General features: G+C 38.9%; 1 protein-coding gene across 2 annotated transcripts in view; it reads right to left on the bottom strand.

Moving 5' to 3' along the window:
• Positions 1 to 12947, bottom strand: part of PRPF18 (pre-mRNA processing factor 18) — a 43853-nt gene that overhangs the window by 18645 nt on the left and 12261 nt on the right. For both annotated transcript variants that reach the window (XM_008002319.3, XM_073018729.1), the window contains 4 exons: positions 12244 to 12348; positions 6797 to 6910; positions 2374 to 2520; positions 881 to 949 (listed from right to left, as the gene is read on the bottom strand). In XM_008002319.3, coding sequence (XP_008000510.1) covers positions 881 to 949; positions 2374 to 2520; positions 6797 to 6910; positions 12244 to 12348 — 435 coding nt within the window. The remainder of the gene's footprint in view (positions 1 to 880; positions 950 to 2373; positions 2521 to 6796; positions 6911 to 12243; positions 12349 to 12947) is intronic.

The raw sequence follows: 12947 nt of genomic DNA, 5'->3' as shown, positions 1-12947 counted from the left end.
AAATAAGAAATTCAGCTGGACACTGTCGTTCACACCTGTAATCCCAGGACTTTGAGAGGCCAAGGCAGTGAGATCACTTGTGGTCAGGAGTTCAAGACCAGTCTGGCCAACAGGGTGAAACCCTATCTCTACTGGAAAAAAAAAAATTAGTCAGGTGTGGTGGCATGCTACTTGGGAGGCTGAGGCAGGAGAATCGCTTGAATCCAGAAAGCAGTGGTTGCACTGAGCCAAGATTGTGCCACTGCATTCCAGCCTGGGCAACAGAGCAAGACTCTGTCTCAAGAACAAAATAAGAAACTCTACCAACTTATTAATTCTGCTGTTGTGATTCTTTTCTATGTGTTTACATTAATGAGCCAGCTTTAAAAAACATGCCACAAGAAAAGTAGGCCAGGCACAGTGGCTTACACCTGTAATCCCAGCACTTTGGGAGGCTGAGGTGGGTGGATCTCCTGAGGTCAGGAGTTCAAGACCAGCCTGGCCAACATGGTGAAACCCCACCTCTACTAAAAATACAAAAATTAGCCAAGCGTGGTGGTGGGTGCTTGTAATCCCAGCTACTCAGGCGACTGAGGCAAGAGAATCACTTGAACCCAGGAGGTGGAGGTTGCAGTGAGCTGAGATTACACCATTGCACTCCAGCTTGGGAGACAAGAGCGAGACTGTGTAAAAAAAAAAAAAAAAAAAGCCACAAGTAAATATGCATTTTCTCTCACTAACTGCTATATCTAGTACATAGCGATATCATAAACATCATGTATGTGTGAGAAATGTGTATTGAGGTTTTCCCGTTCCAGCCTTTAACTCTTGGTAATCCAAAAATATAAGAATAGTTCATAAGGATCCAAGGCATCCTCCTCCCCTGGCCTAAGACACGCACCTTGAGGAATTTGGTGATGATGTCCATGTCTTTATGATCATCGCCTTTCCCTAAGGACTCTCCCAGTGCCTGAAGAAAAACAAATAATGCTTCTGTTCATTAATACAGAGCAACAACTACACATATATATTACCAACACCAGTCTAAACTTGGTTCTTGGTCACACATGCTGTTCAATTTTTACTTAAAAACCTGATGGAATTTCTAGATAAGAAATCAAAATCAAAAAACATGGATTTGCCACTTAAACTTGGAGAGCATGTTATCTTTTATGAAAAGTCAAGAGGTAGTAATGAATGTGAGATTTCTTTTTGGGTGGGGGAACAAAAATGTTCTAAAATTACATTGTGATGATTGTTGCACCACCATGTGAATATACTAAAAACCACTGATTTGTATATGTTACATTGGTCAATTGTATGGTATGTCAATATCTCAATAAAGCTGTTTTTTAAAAATAAATAAATAAATACACCAATGGGGGGGAAAAAAGCACACAACTGGTTGCCCATACCAATTATTTTAGTAAAATTTAGGGACCATAAACAGGTATTGGAGGAAGGAGGGGATTAAAATGACATCTTCCTCAACTATGATCTCATTCAGAGGGACAGTTACACTTGCAAGACCTAGGAATTAAAGGAAACATAAAAATAACAGTTTATGTTTCCTTAAGCATTAAGAATTTTAACCCATATTTTTTTACATGTTAGATACTTACATGATACAAAACTGCTTTTTAATTAAGATTATACATTAACACTCCACAAGCAGCACTGTGGCAAAAATTAGACAGCAAGATATTGCCAAGTGTTGGCAGGGCTGGAAAGACACGAGGCCCTCACACTGCTGGGTGTAGACCAGGACAGCCATTCCAGAGAGCAACTTGGCAGTACTTAGACAAGTTAAATATACATATATAAATCCCACAATCCCACTTTGTTAGGCCATCGTGGTTATGCACAAGACTTCATCAGAAAGCTGTCTGTGGTAGGAGGGAGCTGGGAACAATCTAGCTGTCCATCATTACAGGAGAACAAAAAGTCAAATACAGTGAATGGCATAACACATGGAATCCTATGTGGCAATTAAAAGCAAAGGATTCAATGTACATACAGCATCAAGGATGGCTCTTAAAAACATAGTGCTAAATGAAAAAAAGACAAGTAAAAAACAGAATAAAGAATGTCACAGCATAACATCATTTCTGTAAATCAAAAATACATGCTCACAAAACACTGCAGGTCACAAGAGCACCAACAAACAGAAGGATGTGCATCCAACATATTAGAATGGGTTCCTTTTGAAGGCAGGAAGTAGGGGAATGTGAGTGGAGGATGAGAAAAAGGGGAGTAAATAAATAAAAGCGGGGAGTAAATTAACAAAGACCAAAGATGACAGTGTGCTATGCACTCAACAATCTGCCCGACTCAGCATCTGCTCCAGAGGAAAGAAGGGTGCCAGCAATGTGCTGGGCTTGGTATAGAGATTACCTCTAACTCTTCAATTGTGGTGTTTTCCTCATGAACTTTCAGATCATTCTGTGTGTCTTCCTCTCCAGGCTCCTGACCACCGACGATTTCATTGAGGTACTGCTGATCAATCTTGTCCAAGGCAGCTTTCAAATCATTCCTTAACCCCTAAGAAAAGTAAAAAAGGAAGAACACCTGTTACAAAATTTCACTGTTGTTTCACCTTTGATTTTTCATTAATAACGGCAATTATTTTTCCCCCCACAAGAAGAGCTCAGCAAAAGCAGGAACTCAAATGACATCAATTTATCACAGAATTATCATTATTGTTCACTTAAAGTTAATTCTTATGGACATATTTAAATTAAAACAATGCATGAACAATGGCCAGTCTGCTGGTCAGAAAAAAAATACACGTGAGTGATGAATCCAAATAAGAATCTTCATAAATGCTGTAATTTTCTAATGAGGGTTAGTGAAAGCGGCAGGTCTCCGTTAGGAGTCCCCAAGCCATTTGCCCAGCTCATTTACAATGTCTAACCTCAACTACTGTGAACTCCCAAAACATTCAGAAATGTCGGTGTAATAAAAATTGGTGCCTCATCTATATTCCAGGTTCTCAGCTATGTTTCTAGCAAACCAGCAAATTCGCATTTTATGCACGTATGGTTCATGACCATTTAATGAAAAATGGAAGCCTCATCTTCCTAAAAATGAATGAGAATCAGCTGCAAGATTTAAGAGCCAAGGAAACATGACCATGAGGCAGCTATAGGGTAATGGTTGAGAGTGAAGGCTATCTGGGTTCAAATCCTTGCCACATACTATTAAACAGCTCTTCGACAGTTTGCTTAACCCCTGTATGCCTCAGTAGCCTCACCTACAGAATAGGAGTAATGGCACCATCTACTATGTAGGGCTGTCATGAGGATGCTATTTTTTATTTCAGTGAACAGTTACTATGTGATGAGGCTGTTCCAGAACCTCGCAAACATCAACTCACGTAAGTAAACTAAGAAATGGACGATGTGCTTTGAACAGTTACTGGAGCACAGTGCACATTCAACCAATGTTAACTCCTAACGTTCTTACACGGAAAGCATCCGATCATTGTCTACTTTCCCTTCATAAACACAGAAGAGAAACATTCAACTCAAAACACTTAAAATTTCTCAAGCACTGACTGATCACCTGCTGTGTATAAAGTATGACGCCTGGCATTCCCAGAGGTCACCTCGTTGAATTCTCAGTGCATCCCGGTGAGCCAAGTATCACTGCCTCTGTTTTACCAATGAGGATTCCAAGGCTCAAACAGATGAAAAGACTTGCCAACGGTCACATAATTGATGATTATAATCCAGGAATGGAATCCAGACCTTGTGCTCCTGTGCTTTCTCCTCAAAACCTCTAGATGCACGGCACGAGACTTGGCATACAAAGGTAAAACAGCCTTTGCCCACCAGGAAGAGATAAATATGCACATAACTCTAATAATAGTAAAAAAACAGTAAGTACACTAACAAAGGTTTACTCATAGGCTCATGGAGAAGGAAGCAATTAATTCTGACTGGGATCAAAAATAGATTCCGAGAAAAGACATGGTCATTGAATTGCATGTGAAAGGATAAAAACAAGATTTCAACCAGAGAATACAAGACAGAAACACAGCAAGCAAAGGAAAAATGATCATTACAGACACAGAGGACTGAAGGCAACTGCTAGTGTTGTGGGGCTGGAATGGCAACGCTGGGAAGTGAAGCAGGAAAGTGGTTTGGCAACGAAGACAGCAGTGAGATAGCCCAGGCTAGCAGACAGGGAGCAGGTCGGGGAGCGGGCCTGGCCAGCCCCAGCTATTCCCGCCATTCCAACTGAGATGCCAGGAAAGCGGCAAGATATCAGCTTAGAAGACCAGTCCAAGGGAGGCCTCAGATGACTTCAGCCACAGCCTTCATCTCCCTGCAATCACAAGACTGACCCCAAGCAAGATACTGCCCAATCCAGCCCAATCAAACCACAGAACCGGTAATTAAGACAATAAAAAATTATCTTAAGCTACCAGGTTTCAGGGTGGCTTGTTAGTCACCAAAAACAGATTCTGTAATAATAAATTCTTTACAATAAACAAACACTAGAAAGTTTTGGAGTAGTCTGTTACATAGTCATAGATAACCACACCTGTTTCTCAATAATTCAGAAAGCAAGTAGATAAAAAGTTAGCAAGGCCACAGAAGATCTGCACAACACTATCATCATTGGCATTTGTAGAACTGTATCATGAAAGCAAAACAATACTCTTTTCAAGAGCCTGTGGAATAAACCATATGCTAAGCCATAAAACAAGATCAGAGCCTTAAATGTAAAAGCAAAAACTATAATATTAAGCTTCTAGAAGAAAATAAAGAATATCTATTTGAAACCTTGGGATAGGCAAAGATTTCTTAAGCAGGACACAAAAAGCAACGACCATAAAAGGAAAAATCAATAAACTGGACTTCATCAAAATATAAAACTTCTGGGCCGGGCACTTTGGGAGGCCAAGGCAGGAGGATCCCTTGAGTCCAGGAGTTCAAGATCAGCCTGGGCAACATGAGGAGGCCCCACCTCTACAAAAGTTAAAAAATCAGCTGGGCTTGGTGGCGCACACCTGTGGTCTCAGGTACTTAGAAGGCTGAGGTGGGAGATCGCTTAAGCCCGGGAGCTAGAGGCTGCAATGAGCCATGACCATGCTGAACTCCAGCCTGGGTGAGAGTGAGACCCTGACTCAAAAAGCATGTGTGTACACACACACACACACACACACACACACACACACACACACACCTTCTGTTCAGCAAAAAATTCAATTAAGAGAACAGGTAAGCCATAAACTACAAAAAAATAGTCACAAAAAATATTTGTATATCTGACAAAGAAAGAACTTCTATCCAGAATATATAAAGAATTCCTATAATCCATTAACAAAAAGACAAGTTTATTTTTAAAATGAACAAAAGGCGCTTGTAATCCCAGCTACTTGGGAGGCTGAGGTGGGAAGACTGCTTAAGCCCAGGAGGTTGCGGCTGCCATGAGCCATGATTATGCCACTGCATCCCAGCGTAGGTGACAGAGTGAGACCCTGTCTCAAAAATAAATAAATAAGGAGAGACTTCAATAGACACTACACAAATGAAGACAAGTCTATGAAAAGATGCTCCTCATCTTTAGTCATCAGGCAATGTGATTAAAGCCACAATGAGCTACTACCAGACACACATGAGAATGGTTAAAATTAAAAAGACTAACAATACCACATGCTGGAGTTTGGAAATGCCTGGCAATTCTTATAAAGTTAAGCATACATCAACTCTTACTATCCAGCAATTCTACTTCTAGGTATCTCCCCAAGAGACGTAACATATTTACCCAAGAAAAATAGATTTGCATAAGAATGGTCATAGCACTTTTATTCTTTTTTTTTTGAGATGGAGTCTTGCTCTGTCGCCAGGCTGGAGTGCAATGGCACGATCTCAGCTCACTGCAACCGCCATCCTCGTGGGTTCAAGTGATTCTCTTGCCTCAGCCTCCCAAGTAGCTGGGACTACAGGTACACGCCACTACATCCATATAATTTTTGTATTTTTAGTAGAGGCGGGGTTTCACCATGTTGGCCAGGATGGTCTCGATCTCTTGACCTTGTGATCCACCCACCTCGGCCTCCCACAGTGCTGGGATTATAGGCGTGTGCCACCGCGCCCAGTCAGCAGTTTTATTTCTAATAGCCCAAAGCTGGAAACAAAGTTTGATATATTCATACAACTGAGTATCACTGGAAAATGAAAAGGAAACGTGGTATCTGCAATAACATAGATGAACCTAAACTGTTATGCTGAGCATAAGGAGCCAGACACACAATCTATGAGTCTATCTGTATGAAATACGAGAACAAGCAAAATTAATCCATGATGACAAAATTCAAATGGTGGCTGCCCAGGAGGGGACGAGGAGAAATATGGGGATTGGCTGAGAAGGGGTACCGGGGAAATTTCCTTTTGTCCTTTTTTCTCAACTTGTAAGTTCAGGGGTCCAGGTGCAAGATGAACAGGTTTGTTACACAGGGAAACGCGTGTCACGGTGGTTTACTGCACAGATTGTCCCATCACCCAGGTATTAACCCAGCATCCATTCGCTATTGTTCCTGATGCTCTCAGGGGAATTTCTTCGGTGACAAAAATGTTCTATTTCTTTATAAGGGCAGTGGTTATATGCTTGTATGTATTTGTCAAAATGCATTAAATGTTATACTTAAGATATGTGCTTTTCAAAAAATTAATGAAAACTTCCATTCAGCAGCAATAATCTGCCCACTTTATTTTTCCATTGTTGCCAACAATAATGCAATTAGTCAAACTCTATTCTACTGAATGCAGTACAGTCGTATTTTTCTAGCTTTGTTCTGTCCTCTTACCTTGTTAACTTCTGGTGTGAGGATCTCTATTTTCCTTAAACGCTGAAAAGCATCATAATCAGTTTCTCCAAATAGTCTGATTGGTTCTCCTCTTTCTCTCAATCTTCTGATTACCTACAAAGTGAAACAGATACCCAGTAAATTATTTAACTTTTTTTTTTTTTTTTTTTTGAGACAGTCTCACTGTACCGCCCAGGCTGGAGTGCAGTGGCACAATCTTGGCTCACTGCAACCTTCACCTCTCGGGTTCAAGCAATTCTCCTGCCTCAGCCTCCCGAGTAGCTGGGACTACAGGCGCACGCCAGCACACCCAGCTTATTTTTGTATTTTTAGTAGAAATGGGGTTTCACCATGTTGGCCAGGATGGTCTCAATCTCCTGCCCTTGTGATCCACCTGCCTCGGGCTCCCAAAGTGCTGGGATTACAGGCGTGTGCTACTGTATCCAGCTATTTAACTTTTGAGAGAGGAAAAAACTAAACATCTCAAAAACAATTTGTATATTATACCTTAAAAGCCAAGCCTGGTGTTTAACAAAGCTAATTATCCAAATACATGCTTCTGTGTAAAGTATAAATTCCTTCAAATAGTTTAAATCATTTCAATTAGGCTAAACAAAGTTGTTTCCAAATCAAACAGAAAATCAAGTACTTTAGTTAAAAATCTATTTTGACTCAAAAGTCACTGTTATTAATTTTATTACCAAATAGCTCCTAGAAAGCGGTCTGACCTCTGACTCTACAATTCAAGTCTAAAGAAAGCCCCTCATATAAACCACCTGCCCCTCATATAAACCACCTCTTCCACTGCGAGATTAAAACAAAATTCTTTTTTATAAGAAAAGGGGCATGTATGTAGCCCTCATTTTACATCATTATAACTGTTCTTAGTCTTCTTTTAAAAACAATGGAAAGACAATAGTAATCCCTACGCCAGCATATTCTTGGTGATCAAACACTTGTTTTGAAATGTAGATGCAAAAAGCAAGCTGTTTATTCTTTAATTTTCCATGAACAGATATACTGTATTATCATCACACCTTAAGTAACCATGAAGTTTAAGTCGTTTAGCTCAGTGCTTCGATAGGACCAATCTGTGCAGCAGGACACACAGGAAAACACTAAGATAGGAGGGAATGACGGCATTTATAGAGGAAGGAAAATCAAATCTGAAGCCAGGTGATAACTACCATCATGTAGAGTCCGCATTGTAATACCACCATCAAACCAAAAACTTCTCCCTCAGGAAAAAGGGAGTTATAATGTGCAAATGCAGAGCTTTTAAGATGCTGCTGAAAACCTATTTCCAAACTTGGGTGATGGTTATATGAATATTTATTTTGTAATTATTCATAATGATTCATACATGTGTAATGTATATTGCCCTAATACGTTTCATACACTTTATATACATGCTATATGTCATTTCAAAAAGGAAGAAAGAAACAGAAAATGTAATAAAGATTAGTCCAAATTTTTTTTAAAAAGCAGTAATAAGAAACAGCAAGAGCTTTACCTGGGAGCATAAACAGCATCACACCCAAAATCCATTGGGAGGGCTCTCACTGGATTAATGGAAGTTTGATATGAAAACAAATTTAACAGGTCATCTAGTACTATCTCCAATCAATGCAGAAATGACCTCACAAACACCCTTGTCAGGTCCCTGTCTGACAAACGACAGGAATCACATTTCTTCGTGAAACATCCCATCCCATTGTTTGGACAGATATGTTTTGCTTCTCAAAACTGATACCTACTTCCCTCAAACTTCTACCCCATTTATCCCAGTTCCACTTTATGAAACTACAGAGAATATTCCGATTTTCCAAAATCAGAGCTACTTTCATTGGATTTCTAAAGATATCTCTAGTAATTCTTCTCTCCAGCCTCAGCATTCTCAATTCCTTCACCTCATCTTCACATGATGGTTTCTAGAGTCAGTCATCATTCCCCTGAAAGCTTCCTCTTGTGCAATGTCTGTCATAAGCATGTGGTAATGTAGAACTAAAAAATAAAACTGCAAACATGTCAACCTGTGAGAAGGACAGAATACATAAGCCTTTGATCTAGACACTATATTTCTATGACTTACATTCAGCCCTATCCACAACTACAGAGGTAGAACAGGAAGAGACTACTGAGGACTCAAAGATGAAAGATGACCCTAAGTCAGTCAAAGACAAAAAGAACCTAAACAGAAAAAAAGAAAGGGAATGTGAGCTAGTTATTACTGCAAAACACTGCTTAAGATTGGGTGCTATAACTTAGGCCACATTGTGAGGAGTGCATAATATTTTTCTGGTTATCAGTTTAAATAGCTAACTCTCATCTATCTGGAATTATATAACAGTGGTTCTGTCTAAAGGCAAGGTAATAAACTACCTGACTTCAAAGTTTATTTTGGTGCAAGAATTCTATTATTCTAATTTTTTAAATAAAGAAGCTGAAATACACCACCACCACCACCTCCCCACAAAAATGACACAGAGACTAAAGGGACATCACTGAAAGAACTTAAGCCTCTAAGTCCTCTTTTACTATTTCAATACATGCTCCCTGAGCAAAGGCAGGAACTTCTTCCCCACATCATGTCTAGTACTTAACTGATGTACCACTATTAATCAGTAACAATGGTTTAATAATGATGGATCTCACAAAAAGAACAACTTCTTAAAACTACTTCGTCTTTTAACTCAAACTTTTCCATGTTTAAAGATAAAGTAAATTCTACGCCAGGTGCGGTGGCCCTTGCCGGTAATCCCAGCACTTTCGGAGATGGAGGTGAGCAGATCACCTGAGTCAGGAGTTCAAGACCAGCCCAGCGAACATGGCAAAACCTCGTCTCTACTAAAAATACAAAAATTAGCCAGGCCTGGTGGTGCATACTGGTAGTCCTAGCTACTCGGGAGGCTTAGGCTTGAGAATCTCTTGAACCCAGGCGGTGGAGGTTGCAGTGAGCCTAGATCATGCCAGTGTACTCCAGCCTGGGAGACACAGCGAAACTTTGTCTTGAAAAATCAAAAAGTAACAGAATTCTAAAAAATATAAGTGACATGAAATTCCAAGTATTTTTCTGACTGTGAAGTTAATACATGCTCACTTGAGATACAAAATTAAAATATAAAGAAAATTATATTTTTTATATATAAAGAATGAGTTCATAAAGGTAGTGGAAAAAAAAATTAACATATTTTTTAACTCTTAGGAATAGAGGAAACCTTTCTATGCATGATGCCCAAGACAAAAAAAATAATAATAATAATGAAAAAGACTGATGTCACAGCATAAAAATGTAAAACTTCTGCATGGCAAAAAACAAATGATACACTGATAAATAAATATATATATATATATACACTATGTACATCTGATACATACACACTTATGAACACAGATTAACACCCTTAACATATAAACATGTTGATCTGCAAATCAATAAAGACAAATTTCACAATATAAAAACAGCAATTCCACAAACGAAGAGACATTAATGACCACTGAACACATGACAACATGTTCAATTCTAATCATCACTAACAGGAAGTTTCACGTTAACACAAGGTATCTATTTCACCCATCAGTTTGGCAAAAATTTAAAGGAATAATACTGCTTTCAGATTGGCAAAGGCTGCAACATTTTAAAATAAACAGTTGACAGAAATGCTAGGAAGTCTGACATACTTACAGCTGGAATGTAAATTGGCACAGATTCTTTGTAGGACAATTCCACACCCCATCGAAAATTACACAGACACACTCTCTGACCAGAAATTCTTTTCCTAGGAAATTATCCTATTGATAAACTCATACAAATATCAAGACATATGTATAAGGAAGTTCACCTCAGCACTGTATGTAAAGGCAAACAACTGGAAGTAATTTATCAGTAAAGAGCTAATTGTAATAAATTGCAGAACTACTACTAAAAGCAACACCTAAATTTGTTGAGTAACTCATGACTAAGTACTGTTCTCTTCATGTATTACCTTATTTTATCATGAAAGTCTCCTAAGGTAGACCCAATTGTTACCCTCATTCACATAAGGAAATCCAGAAACAGATCAGGTAACCTGCCAAAATCACGTTTACTGTGAAAAATGTTCATACACACACACACCCCAACATAAAATGGCCTTCAAAATGTATTTTTAAGTGAAAAGACTAAGGTACAAATGCATGTAATCTCATTTGTGTGAAGGGGAAAAAAGGTATACACATACACACTGATGCTTGTACAAGTGAAGAACTGCGTAGGAGAAGGACTGATGGGAGCAGAGGGGAAGTGGGGGAAAACGGAAGATAAGAAAAAGGGAAGAAATGTTTGTTTTACAAACTTCTGTATTCATTTGATTTCTTTATATCACATGAATATCTTTAAATTGCATGATTTTTTTAAGTAAAATAATAGTTGATACTGATCAAGGTATAGACAGACACTATAAACACCACAGCTAGGAGAATAAAGTGGTACAACATGGCTAATACCTACAGAGCTATCTGGTAATATGTATCAAGTCTTAAAAATATACATAGTCTTAAAATATATATATATACACACACAGTCTTTGACCTAAAAATCATGCTTCTAGAAATGTTTCCAAAGGAAATAATCACACATTATAATGTATGCAATGATGTCTACATAGCATGTTCATCTTAGTATTATTTATAGTAAGTATTCTAAATGATCAGCAATAAATGATTTTTTAAATATTATGGTGTGGCCAGGTGTGGGGGCTCACACCTGTAATCCCAACACTTTGGGAGACCGAGGCAGGTGGATCACTTGAGGTCAGGAGTTTGAGACCAGCCTGGCCAACATGATGAAACCCCACCTCTACTAAAAACACACACAAAAAATTAGGTTGGTGTGGTGGCGCATGCCTGTAATCCGTTACTCAGGAGGCCGAGGCAGGAGAATCGCTTGAACCCTGGAGGCAGAGATTGCAGTGAACCAAGATTGCACCACTGCACTCCAGCCTGGGTGACACAGTGAGACTCTGCCTCAAAAATAAACAAACAAACAAACATTATGGAGCAAACAAGCAATGGGAAATGATACACTCATTCAAAATTATGTCAATCTCCATATTTTAATCTGGAGAGATGTATTATTAAATAAGGGAAAGGGAAGTATGTTACAAAATACTATAATAATTAAAATAATTTAAGTACAAATATTTAGCATAAGTACATTTAATTACACTTATTTTTGAATATATTCATGTTTTTTAAAGTTTAGAAGGATAAGCTCTAAAAAAGATAATAATATCAAGAAAACAAGCAGTGAGTAATTTAGAACTTCATGAAGAAAACTAACTGCACAGCATTTTTAGGTAAGTCATTTTACACAGGAAAGAATGACATTTAACTTATCGGAAAAGCTGGAGACAAATGTAAACACCGTGGAGATCTTATTTTCATGAAACAATCACAAATAAACTTACCTCTTGCCTAGAAAGCGTCATAGGTAATTTTTCCTCTGCCAGTTCAAGTTCTAACACTGGATTCGATGAAGTTAATGGTTTCTGGTCCTCCTCTTTTGGTTGTATCTATATTAATAGCCAAAAGAAATGAAATTCAGCTTTAAAAATATAGTTGATATTTATCATTCTATTACCTTAGCTATTCACGGAAATTAAATATGTTTTCAACACTGAAGATCTTCTAATATTCCTCTGAGCAAAGAGCTCATAATAAATGTGCATGCTTGTAAAAGAGAGTCAAACATATTCACATCAGGGGCATCACAAGTCCAGAGCATGCACAGAGGAATCAGCATCCTTGCTATAAAAGAGTGACATGACTCATGCCTGTAATCCCAGCACTTTGGGAGGCCGAGGCGGGTGGATCACTAGGTCAGGAGATCGAGACCATCCTGCCTAACGCGGTGAAACCCCGTCTCTGCTAAAAATACAAAAAAACTAGCCAGGCGTAGCGGCGGGCACCTGTAGTCCCAGCTACTCGGGAGGCTGAGACAGGAGAATGGCGTGAACCCGGGAGGCCGAGCTTGCAGTGAGCCGAGATCATGCCACTGCACTCCAGCCTGGGCGATGAGCAGGACTCCATCTCAAAAAAAAATAAAAGAGTGACACGACTGTCATGATTTCTGAAATCCAAATTTAACAGGGCTGAAATTTGCACTCTCTTT

Source organism: Chlorocebus sabaeus, chromosome 9 (genome assembly GCF_047675955.1).
Source record: "Chlorocebus sabaeus isolate Y175 chromosome 9, mChlSab1.0.hap1, whole genome shotgun sequence".
In the NCBI taxonomy this organism is placed as follows: domain Eukaryota; kingdom Metazoa; phylum Chordata; class Mammalia; order Primates; family Cercopithecidae; genus Chlorocebus; species Chlorocebus sabaeus.
This window is presented reverse-complemented; position numbering and strand designations above follow the sequence as displayed.